This window comes from Trachypithecus francoisi, unplaced genomic scaffold, assembly GCF_009764315.1.
Source record: "Trachypithecus francoisi isolate TF-2019V2 unplaced genomic scaffold, Tfra_2.0 Lachesis_group20, whole genome shotgun sequence".
In the NCBI taxonomy this organism is placed as follows: Eukaryota; Metazoa; Chordata; class Mammalia; order Primates; family Cercopithecidae; genus Trachypithecus; species Trachypithecus francoisi.
In genome coordinates, this window is record NW_022681466.1 from 64,585,170 (window position 1) to 64,597,946 (window position 12,777).

Sequence of the window (12,777 nt, forward strand, 5' to 3'; positions counted from 1 at the left end):
CAGATTCATACATAATGGAATTTTAGACAATGGGGTCAAGATAGGAGGAAAAGACCAGATAGGGTTCCTGGGATCAGGGAGGAAAGATTATTAAAATAAGGAGAAGCCAGGGCAATGAGCTACAGTATCTGTATCCAGAGAGAAAACTTGGCCAGATGTAGAAACTCCTGGGTCTAGGAAAATACAACCAAGAGGCTAAATAAAGTGCACACGAAAGAAGTCAGACTCTACCCTCTTACAAGGATGACAAGGGAGTTGAGATATGGGGTGTTACGGGAGGCGTATCGTACTCGGTGTGCATCTGCACAGCCTGTAGGTAGTGATCTTTCCAAGCATGACAACAGAGAATGCAGCCTTGCAGGTCCTCCTTGCTGGAAGAGACATATCCCTCAAAGATCCGGTCCAGGGAGATGGCGTGGCAGCATAAGCGGATGATCTCATTGCTCATCTGCGGAAGGAGTCCCCACAGCCTCTGTCCCCGCCTCCTTGACACCCAACTCCTTCTCTGCATCCCCTGCCTGTGCCTCGTGTCTCAGCCCCCTACTCCTTGATTTGACTCCTGAAACTTATCCCACCCCTGGTTCTCCACCCCTGGCCACACCAACACCTCTGGGTTCCATGCCCACTCTTTGTCCTAGGTGGCCCCTTACTCTGCCTCAGCCTAGCTCTGCAGCCGCCCTGCCCAGCAAGGTCTCAGCTCAGTGTCCCTTCTCCTCTTTGGCTCTGTCACTCTTTGGCTCTGACACTCTTTGGCTCTGTCACCCCCAGTGAATGCACCAGGCCCTGCTCCTCAAGAGCCCGTGCTCCTTCCTAAAGCCCCCTTCTCCCACTGCGGTCTCCATCTTGAGGAATGAGAAGAGCTTTTCCTTCCACACAGCTCAGCTTGGGGATCTGTTCTTCCTGCTGCTTCCCCGTGTTCCACCAACTCCTCTTCTGAAGCCCCTCTTCCTGCCTAAGCCACCTCCACCTAGAAACAGAAAGTCCAGCCCAGGCTGCAATGCGGAGCAACCCTACAGCAGACGATGCCGGTAGAAGCCTTCGGTCTCTGAGCAGAAAGGTCAACCTTCACTACCTTTTCAACCACAGATCGTCTGCCAAATGCATTCCCCCTGCTTCAGAAAACCTGGCCACCCTCGTAAACCCCTCCACCCCGCCCTCGGCATATGCACACCTTTCGGAATAGTGAGGTCAGTCTCTCCCGAGTGTTGTAGTGGGGAGAGTTAACCCAGATGATGCGGATGAGACTGATCAGCTTAGGGAGCTTGCTAGAGATGTCCTTGGGCTTCATGAAAGCCAACTCCTGGTAAGGTTCCTTCAGGATTGACAAAAAGGTCAGGTTTGACTGTGCTTGACGCGAGCCATCCTGGCAGTAAAAAGAGACGAGAAGTAGATTTATGCACCGGAAAGCACTGATTCAACGCAAGTGCTTTTTTTTTTTTTTTTTTTGAGACAGAGTTTTGCTCTTGTCACCCAGGCTGGAGGGCAATGGTGAGATCTCGGCTCACTGCAACCTCCGCCTCCTGTATTCAAGCAATTCTCCTGCCTCAGCCTCCCGAGTAGCTGGGATTACAGGCATTCACCACCACGCCCAGCTAATTTTTGTATTTTTAGTAGAGATGGGGTTTCACCATGTTAGCCAGGCTGGTCTCAAACTCCTGACTTCAGGTGATCCACCCGCCTCGGCCTTCCAAAGAGCTGGGATTATAGGCGTGAGCCACCACGCCCGGCCTACAAGTGCTTTTTAACCACCTTCAACGCCATCCTGACTTGCCTCTACGAGGAAGCCCTCCCATCAGCCCTACACAGTAGAGATCATTTCAGGTCTCTGTGAGCCCTCAGAGCAGAGTTAGCACATGGCAACTTTTCTGTCTTTTCTCATGTGTGTGCCCCAGCTCCCCCACCAGACTGAGAATTCCCTCGAGTCTAGATTTTTCTAGATTTTGTGTCTATTCCTGTTATCTCCAGTTGAATTCAGGACTCTGCACTAAGCGGACAACTAAGCAACTCTGTTGCTGTTGATCAACTGGCTGCACATCACTCTCATTCGTCCCCATAGTTGTCACCCAGTTCCCCTCACTGCCCTGTTCTCAGCCAGGACTTTCGGCTTCTCTAGTTAGTTCTGGCTCAATTCCCTTAATACCTAACCGAAAATTTCACCTAGGAAAACAGGTCTTCTATCTGTACTCTACAGGCCACTCTTACCTCCTGTGTGACCTAGCACCAGCATAATCAGCTTGTCACATCATATCAATTTTTTTTTTAATGTTTATTGGCCAGGTGTGGTGGCTGACACCTATAATCTCAACACTTTGGGAGGCCAAGGATCACCAGGAGTTTGAGACCAGCCTGGACAACATAGTGAGATCCTACCTCTCCAAAAAAATTAAAAATTAGGCCAGGTGAGGTGGCTCACGCCTGTAATCCCAGCACTTTGGGAGGCTGAGGCGGGCAGATCACAAGGTCAGGAGATCAAGACCATCCTGGCTAACACTATGAAACCCCGTCTCTACTAAAAATACAAAAAATTAGCTGGGTGTGGTGGCATGTGCCTGTAATCCCAGCTACTCAGGAGGCTGAGGCAGGAGACTCGCTTCAACATGGGAGGCAGAGGCTGCAGTGAGCTGAGATCACACCATTGCACTCCAGCCTGGTCGACAGAGCAAGACTCTGTCTCAAAAAAAAAAAAAAAAAAATTAACAATTGGGCTGGGTGAGGTAGCTCACGCCTATAATCCCAAAACTTTGAGAGGCTGAAGTGGGTGGATCGCTTGAGCTCAGGAGTTCGAGACCAGCCTGGGCAACATAGCAAAATGCTGTCTCTACAAAAAATGCAACAGTTAGCTGGGCATGCTGGTGTGCACCTGTAGTCCCAGCTACTTAGGAGGCTGATGTGGGAGGATCCCTTGAGCCCAGGAGGCAGAGGTTGCAGTGAACGGAGATTGCACCACTGCACTCCAGCCTCCAGCACACTGTCTCAAAAGAAAAAAAAAGAAAAGGAAAGAAAAAGAGCCAGGTGCAGTGGCTCACACCTGTAATCCCAGCACTTTGGGAGGCCGAGGTGAGTGGATCGCAAGGTCAGGCGTTTGAGACCAGCCTGACTAACATGGTGAAACCCCGTGTCTACTAAAAATACTCAAATTAGCCAGGTGTAGTGGCGGGTGCCCGTAATCTCAGCTATTTGGGAGGCTGAGGCAGGAGAATGGCTTGAACCTGGGAGGCAGAGGTTGTAGTGAGCTGAGATCACGCCACTGCACTCCAGCCTGGGCGACAGAGCCAGACTCCATCTCAAAATTAAGAATAAAAAAGAAAAGCCGGGCGCAGTGGCTCACGCCTGTAATCCCAGCACTTTGGGAGGCCAAGGTGGGCGGATCACAAGGTCAGGAGATCGAGACCATCCTGGCTAACACGGTGAACCCACGTCTCTACTAAAAATACAAAAAATTAGCCGGGCGTGGTGGCAGGCGCCTGTAGTCCCAGCTACTGGGAAGCTGAGGCAGGAGAATGGTGTGAACCCGGGAGGCGGAGCTTGCAGTGAGCCGAGATGGCGCCACCGCATTCCAGCCTGGGTGACAAAGCTAGACTCCGTCTCAAAAAAAAAAAAAAAAAAGAATAAAAAAGAAAAGAAAAGAAAAAAAGTGTTTATCCCTTTTCCTTGGATTTTCCTTGGAAGGTGGATTCAAACGAAGAAAAAAAAGTATTTATCTTGTAATTCCTGGACTAAACCACATGAGCTCATCTTTGGCTCCCATGCTGTCTAGTAATCCTGTTTTGTGTAATCTTATTTTCCCAGCTGGGTGGCAGGGGTTGTGCTCGCAGAAGGTACTCTACGGGTATTTATTGGTTAACTCGATGTGTCCCTCCTTAGGGAACGTCTATTGTACTATTTTATACTCTCCTGCAAGTACAAGGCTGAACCCTGGCTGGGTCAGTCTCTGCTGTCGAAGGCTGCCTTGGCTCCCTCTCCTTAGCTTCCTGTATCAGCCCAACCACTGCCCGCTTCTTGCTGAGCCTGAATCCTTTCATTCGCTCACAAACCTGGATCTGCTGTGCCAGCTTCCTAAAGGGCGCCAAGTAGGACGACTTGGCAAGGTGCAGGATGGATTCAACGTGCTTCACTCCCTTCTTCACCAGCTGTTTACTGATGCCAGACAGGTCCATGCATCGATTGCGCCAGAACTCAATCTCCTCCAGAGGACCTAAATTTTCTCCCGTCTCCACGGTCTCCTGGGCACTAAGCACCTCCTTTATCTGCCGGGTCCAGTGGATCATGGAGGCTGCAGGCGGGAGTACAAAATCTCCTGAATTTCTTCACACTGCTTCCCAACGGCATCCTTCCCTCTCCCCAACCCTGACAGAGACCTCCTAACCCAACTCCATTGTCAGCCTCCAGGCCTCCCCTTTCCCTCTCCCCTGTGATCACCAGGTGACGCTGACAGTGCCAGCCACTCACTCTCTAGCCGCTGCACCAGCTCTTTGTCCTTTACCACCACTTCAGGCTTCATGTTCATGGCCTCTGCAGGGATGTAGAGGACCGTGTGCCCCTCCAGTTTGTACCGAGTGTCTAAGGAAAGGAAAGTTTGTGGAAGTGGACAGAGGGGATGAGTTCTTGCTGGCCCCGTAGGAATCATGGTTGATGATCGGTGGGGACCAGGAAGTATACGCATTTCAGGAGAGCAGGCGGGACAAATGATGACTTACGCTTTTTTGATATTGAGAAATGACCAAAGGCAAGAGGGAAACCTCAGGGAGGTATAACGAGAAATTGCCAGAAAGTAAGGTCAAAGATCTGTATCGCGCCTTCAACACTCTCTACCACGAGACATGCGAGTCCCCACAGTGCCCTCACTACCTGTATTTCCCCTTCCCCTACATGTGCTCTTAGAAATTTCCAAGTCTAGGCTGGGCACGGTGGCTCAAGCCTGTAATCCCAGCCCTTTGGGAGGCAGAGACGGGCGGATCATGAGGTCAGGAGATCGAGACAATCCTGGCTAACACAGTGAAACTCCGTCTCTACTACAAAAATACAAAAAAAACGCTGGGCGCGGTGGCTCAAGCCTGTAATCCCAGCACTTTGGGAGGCCGAGACGGGTGGATCACGAGGTCAGGAGATCGAGACCATCCTGGCTAACACGGTGAAACCCCGTCTCAACTTAAAAATACAAAAAACTGGCCGGGCGCGGTGGCTCAAGCCTGTAATCCCAGCACTTTGGGAGGCCGAGACGGGCGGATCACGAGGTCAGGAGATCGAGACCATCCTGGCTAACACGGTGAAACCCCGTCTCTACTAAAAAATACAAAAAACTAGCCGGGCGAGGTGGCGGGCGCCTGTAGTCCCAGCTACTCGGGAGGCTGAGGCAGGAGAATGGCGTGAACCTGGGAGGCGGAGCTTGCAGTGAGCTGAGATCTGGCCACTTCACTCCAGCCTGGGCGACAGAGCGAGACTCCGTCTCAAAAAAAAAAAAAAAAAACTAGCTGGGCGAGGTGGCGGGCACCTGTAGTCCCAGCTACTCAGGAGGCTGAGGCAGGAGAATGGCGTAAACCGGGAGGCAGAGCTTGCAGTGAGCCAAGATCATGCCACTGCACTCCAGCCTGGGTGACAGAGCGAGACTCCGTCACAAAAAAAAAAAAAAAAAAAAAGTCTACATTGAAGCAGGTCTGGCCAACCAGTTCTACAACACAAAAGTGTGTCTGGATCAGAAAGCAGATCTTGGCAGGGCGTAGTGGCTCCCAGCACTTTGGGAGGCCAAAGCAGGTGGATCATGAGGTCAGGAGTTCGAGACCAGCCTGGCCAACATGGTGAAACCCCATCTCTACTAAAGATACAAAAAATTAGCCAGGCATGGTGGCAGGTGCCTATAATCCCAGCTACCTGAGAGGCTGAGGCAGGAGAATCGTTTGAACCCAGGAGGCAGAGGCTGCAGTGAGCCGAGATCACGCCATTGCACTCCAGCCTGGGCAATAGGGCGAGACTCCATCTCAAAAAAAAAAAAAAGAAGAAGAAGAAGGCGGATCTTGTACTCTATTCTATCCATTCAATAAGCATGCTGAATACTTCCTCCACACAGGTGCTCAGACGAATGTCCCACCACCTCACTAATTGTACAGTTGGGGGACACTAAGGAGAAACTAGTCACCTTCCACTTACCTGTCAGGCAGGCCAAGAACTTGTGCAGATGAGAAGCAAAATGATTTCTAATGCTCTCAGGCCAGGTTGTGTTTGCAAAGATCTGAGGTGCAAAGACTCCACTGACCAGCCGAAGCAGGGCCGGGATATAGGGGCCCCGCACCGTCCCAAACTGCACGGTTGCCTCAAAGTTCTCCCGGGTGATGGGGACCGGTGCTTGGCGAATGAAATAGACAAGCTGGTTCTGGGTCTGCATGGAAGACAGTAGATCAGAGTTCAGTCTCCAGGCCCAGCCATGACACCCAGTCACAAAAGCCCGGCTGAGTTCTTTCTCACGTCCCTCAGGGTATCCTGATCCTTCTCTAAATGGAAGTGCCATGAAGTGCTTCCTGTTCTTTTCATGGATATAAGATTCCATATCCAGAGATGTGGGGAGGAAATGCAGAGAGGATGCCTTGAGAGTAGGGACTGTACATTTTGTCCAACTTGGCTCCAGAATCTAGTACAGTGCCTGGTATATAGTAGATGGTCAATAATGTTTGTTGAATGGATCGATAGAAAGAAAGGATGGAATGGAGGAAGCACATCAGCCAATGAAAAAGCAGAAAGGAGAAGGACTGGAAGGAAGAGAAAATTGTCTAGGGTTTTCCATTTTGATAGCATATATTTCTCCCAAAATTTTACATTTATGCTTCAGTTTTGCTAATGGTGAGTTTTTCTGGTTTACATACAAAAACATATATCTTTCATGTAATTAAATATAAAACTCCTTAAAGTTCTGACTGCTACATACTTAGAAAGGCCATGTCCACCCTAATATCTGACTCACCTGTTTTGTTTGTTTTTTTTAGTGCTTTTGTGACTAGTCTTGACACTTTATTTATTTATTTATTTATTTATTTATTTTTTTGAGACAGAGTCTTGCTCTGTCACCCAGGCTGGAGTGCAGTGGCGCAATCTCAGCTCACTGCATTCTCTGCCCCCCGGGTTCAAGTGATTCTCCTGCCTCAGCCTCCTGAGTAGCTGGAATTACGGGCCCGCACAACTACACCTAGTTAATTTTTGTATTTTTAGTAGAGATGGGGTTTCATCAGGTTGGCCAGGCTGGTCTCAAACTCCTGACCTCAGATGATCCACCTGCCTTGGCCTCCCAAAGTGCTGGGATTACAGGGCAGGCAAGCCACCAGGCCCGGCTGACAATTTATTTAATTTTAAAAACAAATCAAAGTACAAGGAAGAAATGAATAATCATCTGTCTTCTTACTATCCAGAAATAAATACTGGCATTTTGTGTCCTTTTTTTTTTTTTTTTTTTTTTTTTTTTTTGAGACTAAGTTTCGCTCTTGTTGCCCAGGCTGGAATGCAATGGCACAATCTCAGCTCACCACAACCTCCACCTCCCGGGTTCAAGTGATTCTCCTGCCTCAACCTCCCAAGTAACTGGGATTACAGGAATGTGCCACCACGCCCGGCTAATTTTTGTATTTTTAGTAGAGATGGGGTTTCTCGATGTTGGTCAGGCTGGTCTCAAACTCCCAATCTTAGGTGATCTGCCTGCCTCGACCTCCCAAAGTGCTGGGATTACAGGCGTGAGCCACCCTGCCCGGCTATGTTCAGTTTTTTGTTTTTTTTTTTCTGAGACGGAGTCTCGCTCTGTCACCCAGGCTGGAGTACAGTGGCCGGATCTCAGCTCACTGCAAGCTCCACCTCCCGGGTTTACGCCATTCTCCTGCCTCAGCCTCCCGAGTAGCTAGGACTACAGGCGCCCGCCACCTCGCCCGGCTAGTTTTTTGTATTTTTTAGTAGAGATGGGGTTTCACTGTGTTAGCCAGGATGGTCTCGATCTCCTGACCTCGTGATCCGCCCGTCTCGGCCTCCCAAAGTGCTGGGATTACAGGCTTGAGCCACCGCGCCCGGCTATGTTCAGTTTTTTAAAAGCTTAACAACTATAGGCCGGGCGCGGTGGCTCATGACTGTAATCCCAACACTTTGGAAGGCCGAGGTAGAGGGATCACGAGGTCAGGAGATCGAGACCATCCTGGCTAACATAGTGAAACCCTGTCTCTACTAAAAAAATACAACAAAAATTAGCCAGACGTGGTGGTGTGTGCCTGTAGTCCCAGCTACTGGGGAGGCTGAGGCAGGAGAATGGCGTGAACCCGGGAGGCGGAGCTTATACTGAGCCGAGATCTCGCCATTGCACTCCAACCTGGGCGACAGAGCGAGACTCCATCCAAAAAAAACAAAAGCTTAACAACTATTATTTCTGTGAAGATGACATATGTTAAATATAAATAATTGAAACAATGCAGAAAAGTACAAAGATAAAAGTTAAAATGTCATCTAAAATTCCACCACCTAAAAATTAATATTGTTAATATTAGAGAAAACATTATTCTACATATTTTGCTATAGCTATATACATATAGAAAATTTAATTAAAATCATTATTTTTAAATAGGAGCAAGCTGTTTTTAATTAAAACTATTAAATTTAATTTTACTTAAATTTAAGCAAATAAAAAGAAATAGAAGTAGCTGTAAAGGAATTCTTGAGCTTCATATAAATTTTTCTTCATCCAGAAGAGAGGCTTCTTCCCAAAGGACCCCTTTCTATGGTGGTAAGAAAAAAAGATTATGAAAAATATTATGAGTTTTCTCACTAACTTTCAATTTTGAGTTCTGTTAGCTCACTGCTTTGCAAGACCCAATCCAGAATCTACTCCAAGATCACACATGGTTCATGTGTCTTAGTCTCCTTTAGTTTTAAACCACTCCCAATCTTTTTCTTTCATGGCATTGATTTTCTTTTTATTTTTAATTTATTTTATTTATTTATTTATTTATTTATTTATCTTTTTTTTTTTTTTTTTTTTTTTTTGAGACGGAGTCACTCTGTCATCCAAGCTGGAGAGCAATGGTGTGATCTCGGCTCAACGCAACCTCTGCCTCCCTGGTTCAAGTGATTCTCCTGCCTCAGCCTCCCAAGTAGCTGGGATTACAGATGTACGCCGCCACACCCAGCTAATTTTTTTGTATTTTAGTAGAGATGGGGTTTCACCGTGTTGCCCAGGCTGGTCTCGAACTCCTGAGCTCAGGCAATCCACCCATCTTGGCTTCCCAAAATGCTAGGGTTACAGGCGTGAGCCACCATGCCCAGCCCATAATTTTTAAATTTTTAACTTTTTTTTTTTTTTTTTTGAGACAGACTCTTGCTCTGTCACCCAGGCTGGAGTGCAGTGGCACAATCTTGGTTTGCTGCAACCTCCACCTCCTGGGTTCAAGCGATTCTCGTGTCACGGCATTGATATTTCTAATAGTCCAGGCCAGTTTTCTTTTTCCAATATGTCTCTTAATTTGGATTTATCTGATTGTCTCCTTATTGCCAGATTCAAGTTAAATATTCTTAGCAGGATTACCACATAGGGGATATTCCTAAGGAATTAATTTTTCCTACAATTGAGTAGCTTAGCCAAGATGTATATTGACATTAACCACCGTGTGACAAATTTTGTGGAATACAGTGTGTCGTTTTTGATTCCCAGATTCAGTTCCTTCTGCATTTCAGGGAAATTATTTGTATTTTACCTTTACATTTATATTGTTTCATTTGTTGGCTCTCTATACAAGATCTTCACGTTAGTCTTTCATATCTGTTAGCTTCTCTAATTGTGTTAATGTCCTTGGCTTGTTCTTCTGCATACACTGATTACCTCTAGCCTCTCCTCTTGTCAGTGATAGGATTTTCTGGGTTAGCTATTCAGTTCCTTGCTATTTCCAATCTACTGGTTTTGTAACAAGCGGCTTTATTCATTTCCTAAAATCTGCAATCTCCCTTTTATCTTATTCTCACATTTTATCATTTCAGCGCTCAACTTTTTTTTTTAATTGAATTCCTGGTCTTATCAAATTGTAGAAGAACATGGTACGGCTGTGAGGAATCTCCTCTGTTCATTCAGTTATGTTTTCCTCTTTTGCATGCTTTGTTCCTCTTTTTTCTTTGATGTAATGTGCTTGCAGTTGCCATGAAATTTCTTTTCATGTTGCTCGTGCTTGGGCAGCAAGCGTGTGAACTCATTCTTTTTGCTCTAATGTACTGTGGGTGACTTGACCTCCCGCTATGAGCGACCAGTTTATTTTTGCCCCTGGAAGTTACAGTGAAAGGGTTGGGTGTTTTATCTTTTATTCACTTTTCTTTGGCCTAAGAGAATTGCCTCAGGGAAATGGACAGGTGGTTAGTGCTAATCTAAGGCAGTGAAAAATCTTTGTTAAAACAACTCGGCTCAGGCCAGGTATGGTGGCTCACACCTGTAATCCCAGCACTTTCGGAGGCCAAGGCAGGTGGATCACCTGAGGTCGGGAGTTCGAGACCAGCCTGACCAACATGGAGAAACCCCATCTCTACTAAAATTACAAAATTAGCCTGGTGTGGCGGTGCATGCCTATGATCCCAGCTACTTGGGAGGCTGAGGCAGGAGAATCGCTTGAACGTGGAAGGCAGAGGTTGCAGTGAACCGAGATTGCGCCACTGCACTCCAGCCTGGGCAACAAGAGCAAAATTCCATCTCAAAAAAAAAAAAAAAAAAACAAGAAACAAAAAAACAAAAAAAAAACCCTAGGCTCCTCCTCGCTCTCTTTTCTTTTTTTTTTTTTTTTTTTTTTTTTTGTGATGGAGGTCTTGCTATGTTGCCCAGGATTGATTCAAACTCCTGGGCTCAAGTGATCCTCTGGCTTCAGCCTCCAAAGTAGCTGGGACTAAATGACTAAAGGCACATGTCTTTCTCTCTATTAAGATTTGATTACACCCTCTCAATTTCACTCCATGTAGCTGGGGGAGCACCATTCTTTGACTCGGTGCATGTGTTTTTCACTGGTCACCCACTTTTAAAGTGTATTAGATTAAATTTGTTTACTCTCAGGGGTTTTGTGTGTGTGTGTGTTTTTGGTTGGTTTTTTTTTTTTTTTTGATAGTTTTACTTTTTGCTCATTTTATCAGGTATTCAAGGGTAATAATTTTTTATGGAAGTTTCAACTGGTCTTTTTTTTTTTTTTTTTTTTTTTTTTTTTTTTTGAGACAGGGTCTCACTCTGTCACCCAGGCTGGAGTGCAGTGGAGTGATCACACCTCACTGCAACCTCCACCTCCCAGGCTCAAGTGATCCTCCCACCTCAGCCTCCCAAGTAGCTGGGACTATAGGCGTGCACCATCATGCCTGGCTAATTTTTGTATTTTTTGTAGAGATGGGGTTGCACTATGTTACCCAGGCTGGTCTCGAACTCCTAGGCTCAAGCAATCAGCCTTCCTCAGCCTCCCGAAGTGCTGGGATTACAGGCACAAGCTACCACGACCAGCTTCAACTGGCCATCTTAGCTCAGGAGAATACAATTAAGTCTGTTATTGGCCAGGCTCAGTGGCTCACACCTGTAATCCCGGTGCTCTGGGAGGCTGAGGTAGGTGGATCACCTTAGGTCAGGAATTTGAGACCAGCCTGGCCAACATGGTGAAACTCCGGCTCTACTAAGAATACAAAAATTAGCTGGGCATGGTGGCAGGCACCAGTAATCCCAGCTACTCAGGAGGGTGAGGCAGGAGAATGGCTTGAACCCGGGAAGCGGAGTTTACAGTGGGCCAACATCATGCCATTGCGCTCCAGCCTGGGCAACAAGAGCGAAATTCCATCTCCAAAAAAAAAAAAAAGAATATATTTCAACATGGTAAATAGATTTTTTAATTGAAAAGCTTCATGTTCCATATGTTTCCCGATTCTATTCATTGAATAATCCATCCTTCCCCAACATCCTGGCCAACATGGTGAAACCCCATCTCTACTAAAACTACAAAAATTAGCTGGGCATGGTGGCGGGGGCCTGTAATCTCAGGTACTTGGGAGGCTGAGGCAGGAGTATCACTTGAACCCAGGAGGCAGATGTTGCAGTGAGTGGAGATCTCACCATTGCACTCCAGACTGGTCTCGAACTCCTGACCTTGTGATCCACCCACCTCGGCCTCCCAAAGTGCTGGGATTACAGGCGTGAGCCAAATATGATACTTTTTTATATAAAATAATCTTTATGATATTAAGATTCCTACTCACAAACAAGTTGTGGTTCATCATTTCTTCAAGTCGTTTTACATGGCCTACAACAAAGTTGTTTTCTTTCATATAAATCCTACTTTTATATTAAAATGTATATTCAGATATAAACATATTTTGCAAATTTTGGTTCCTTTTGCGAATGAAATATTTTTTCATTGTTTTGTGGCTGATTACTGCCAGTGCACGGGGGAAGAGGTCTTTTGCCCGTGTTCAATGCGGAATGCTTCACAAATTGTGTCATTGTTCCATAGGGCCATGTCAATCATCCTCATCCTTTCCGCTTTTGTATATGTGCTGCCAATAAGAGCAAAGCAACAGCCTTTTAACTTTTCCAACATTTTATTTCCAAAATTTTCAAAGATATATACAAAAAAGTTCAAAAAATTTTACAATGATGACCTGTACGACCACCGCCCAGCAATATTTTCCTATCCATGTATCTTTTAACCGTCTCCCTACCCTAGGTCTACCCTTATCTAATGTATTATCCACATTGTTGAAATAGTTATCTATCTAAGCTATAAAAGACTTCAATAGCACTCTCTGGGATAGTGGCCA

The 12,777-nt window shown here is 46.4% G+C and overlaps 1 protein-coding gene across 1 annotated transcript in view; it reads right to left on the reverse strand.

Annotated features, from left to right (window-relative positions):
- Nucleotides 1-12,777, reverse strand: part of DNAH2 (dynein axonemal heavy chain 2) — a 122,990-nt gene that overhangs the window by 98,133 nt on the left and 12,080 nt on the right. Inside the window, exons 5-9 of the mRNA XM_033184712.1 lie at nucleotides 6,145-6,373; nucleotides 4,450-4,560; nucleotides 4,035-4,273; nucleotides 1,172-1,363; nucleotides 291-448 (exon numbers count right to left, since the gene is read on the reverse strand). Coding sequence (XP_033040603.1) covers nucleotides 291-448; nucleotides 1,172-1,363; nucleotides 4,035-4,273; nucleotides 4,450-4,560; nucleotides 6,145-6,373 — 929 coding nt within the window. The remainder of the gene's footprint in view (nucleotides 1-290; nucleotides 449-1,171; nucleotides 1,364-4,034; nucleotides 4,274-4,449; nucleotides 4,561-6,144; nucleotides 6,374-12,777) is intronic.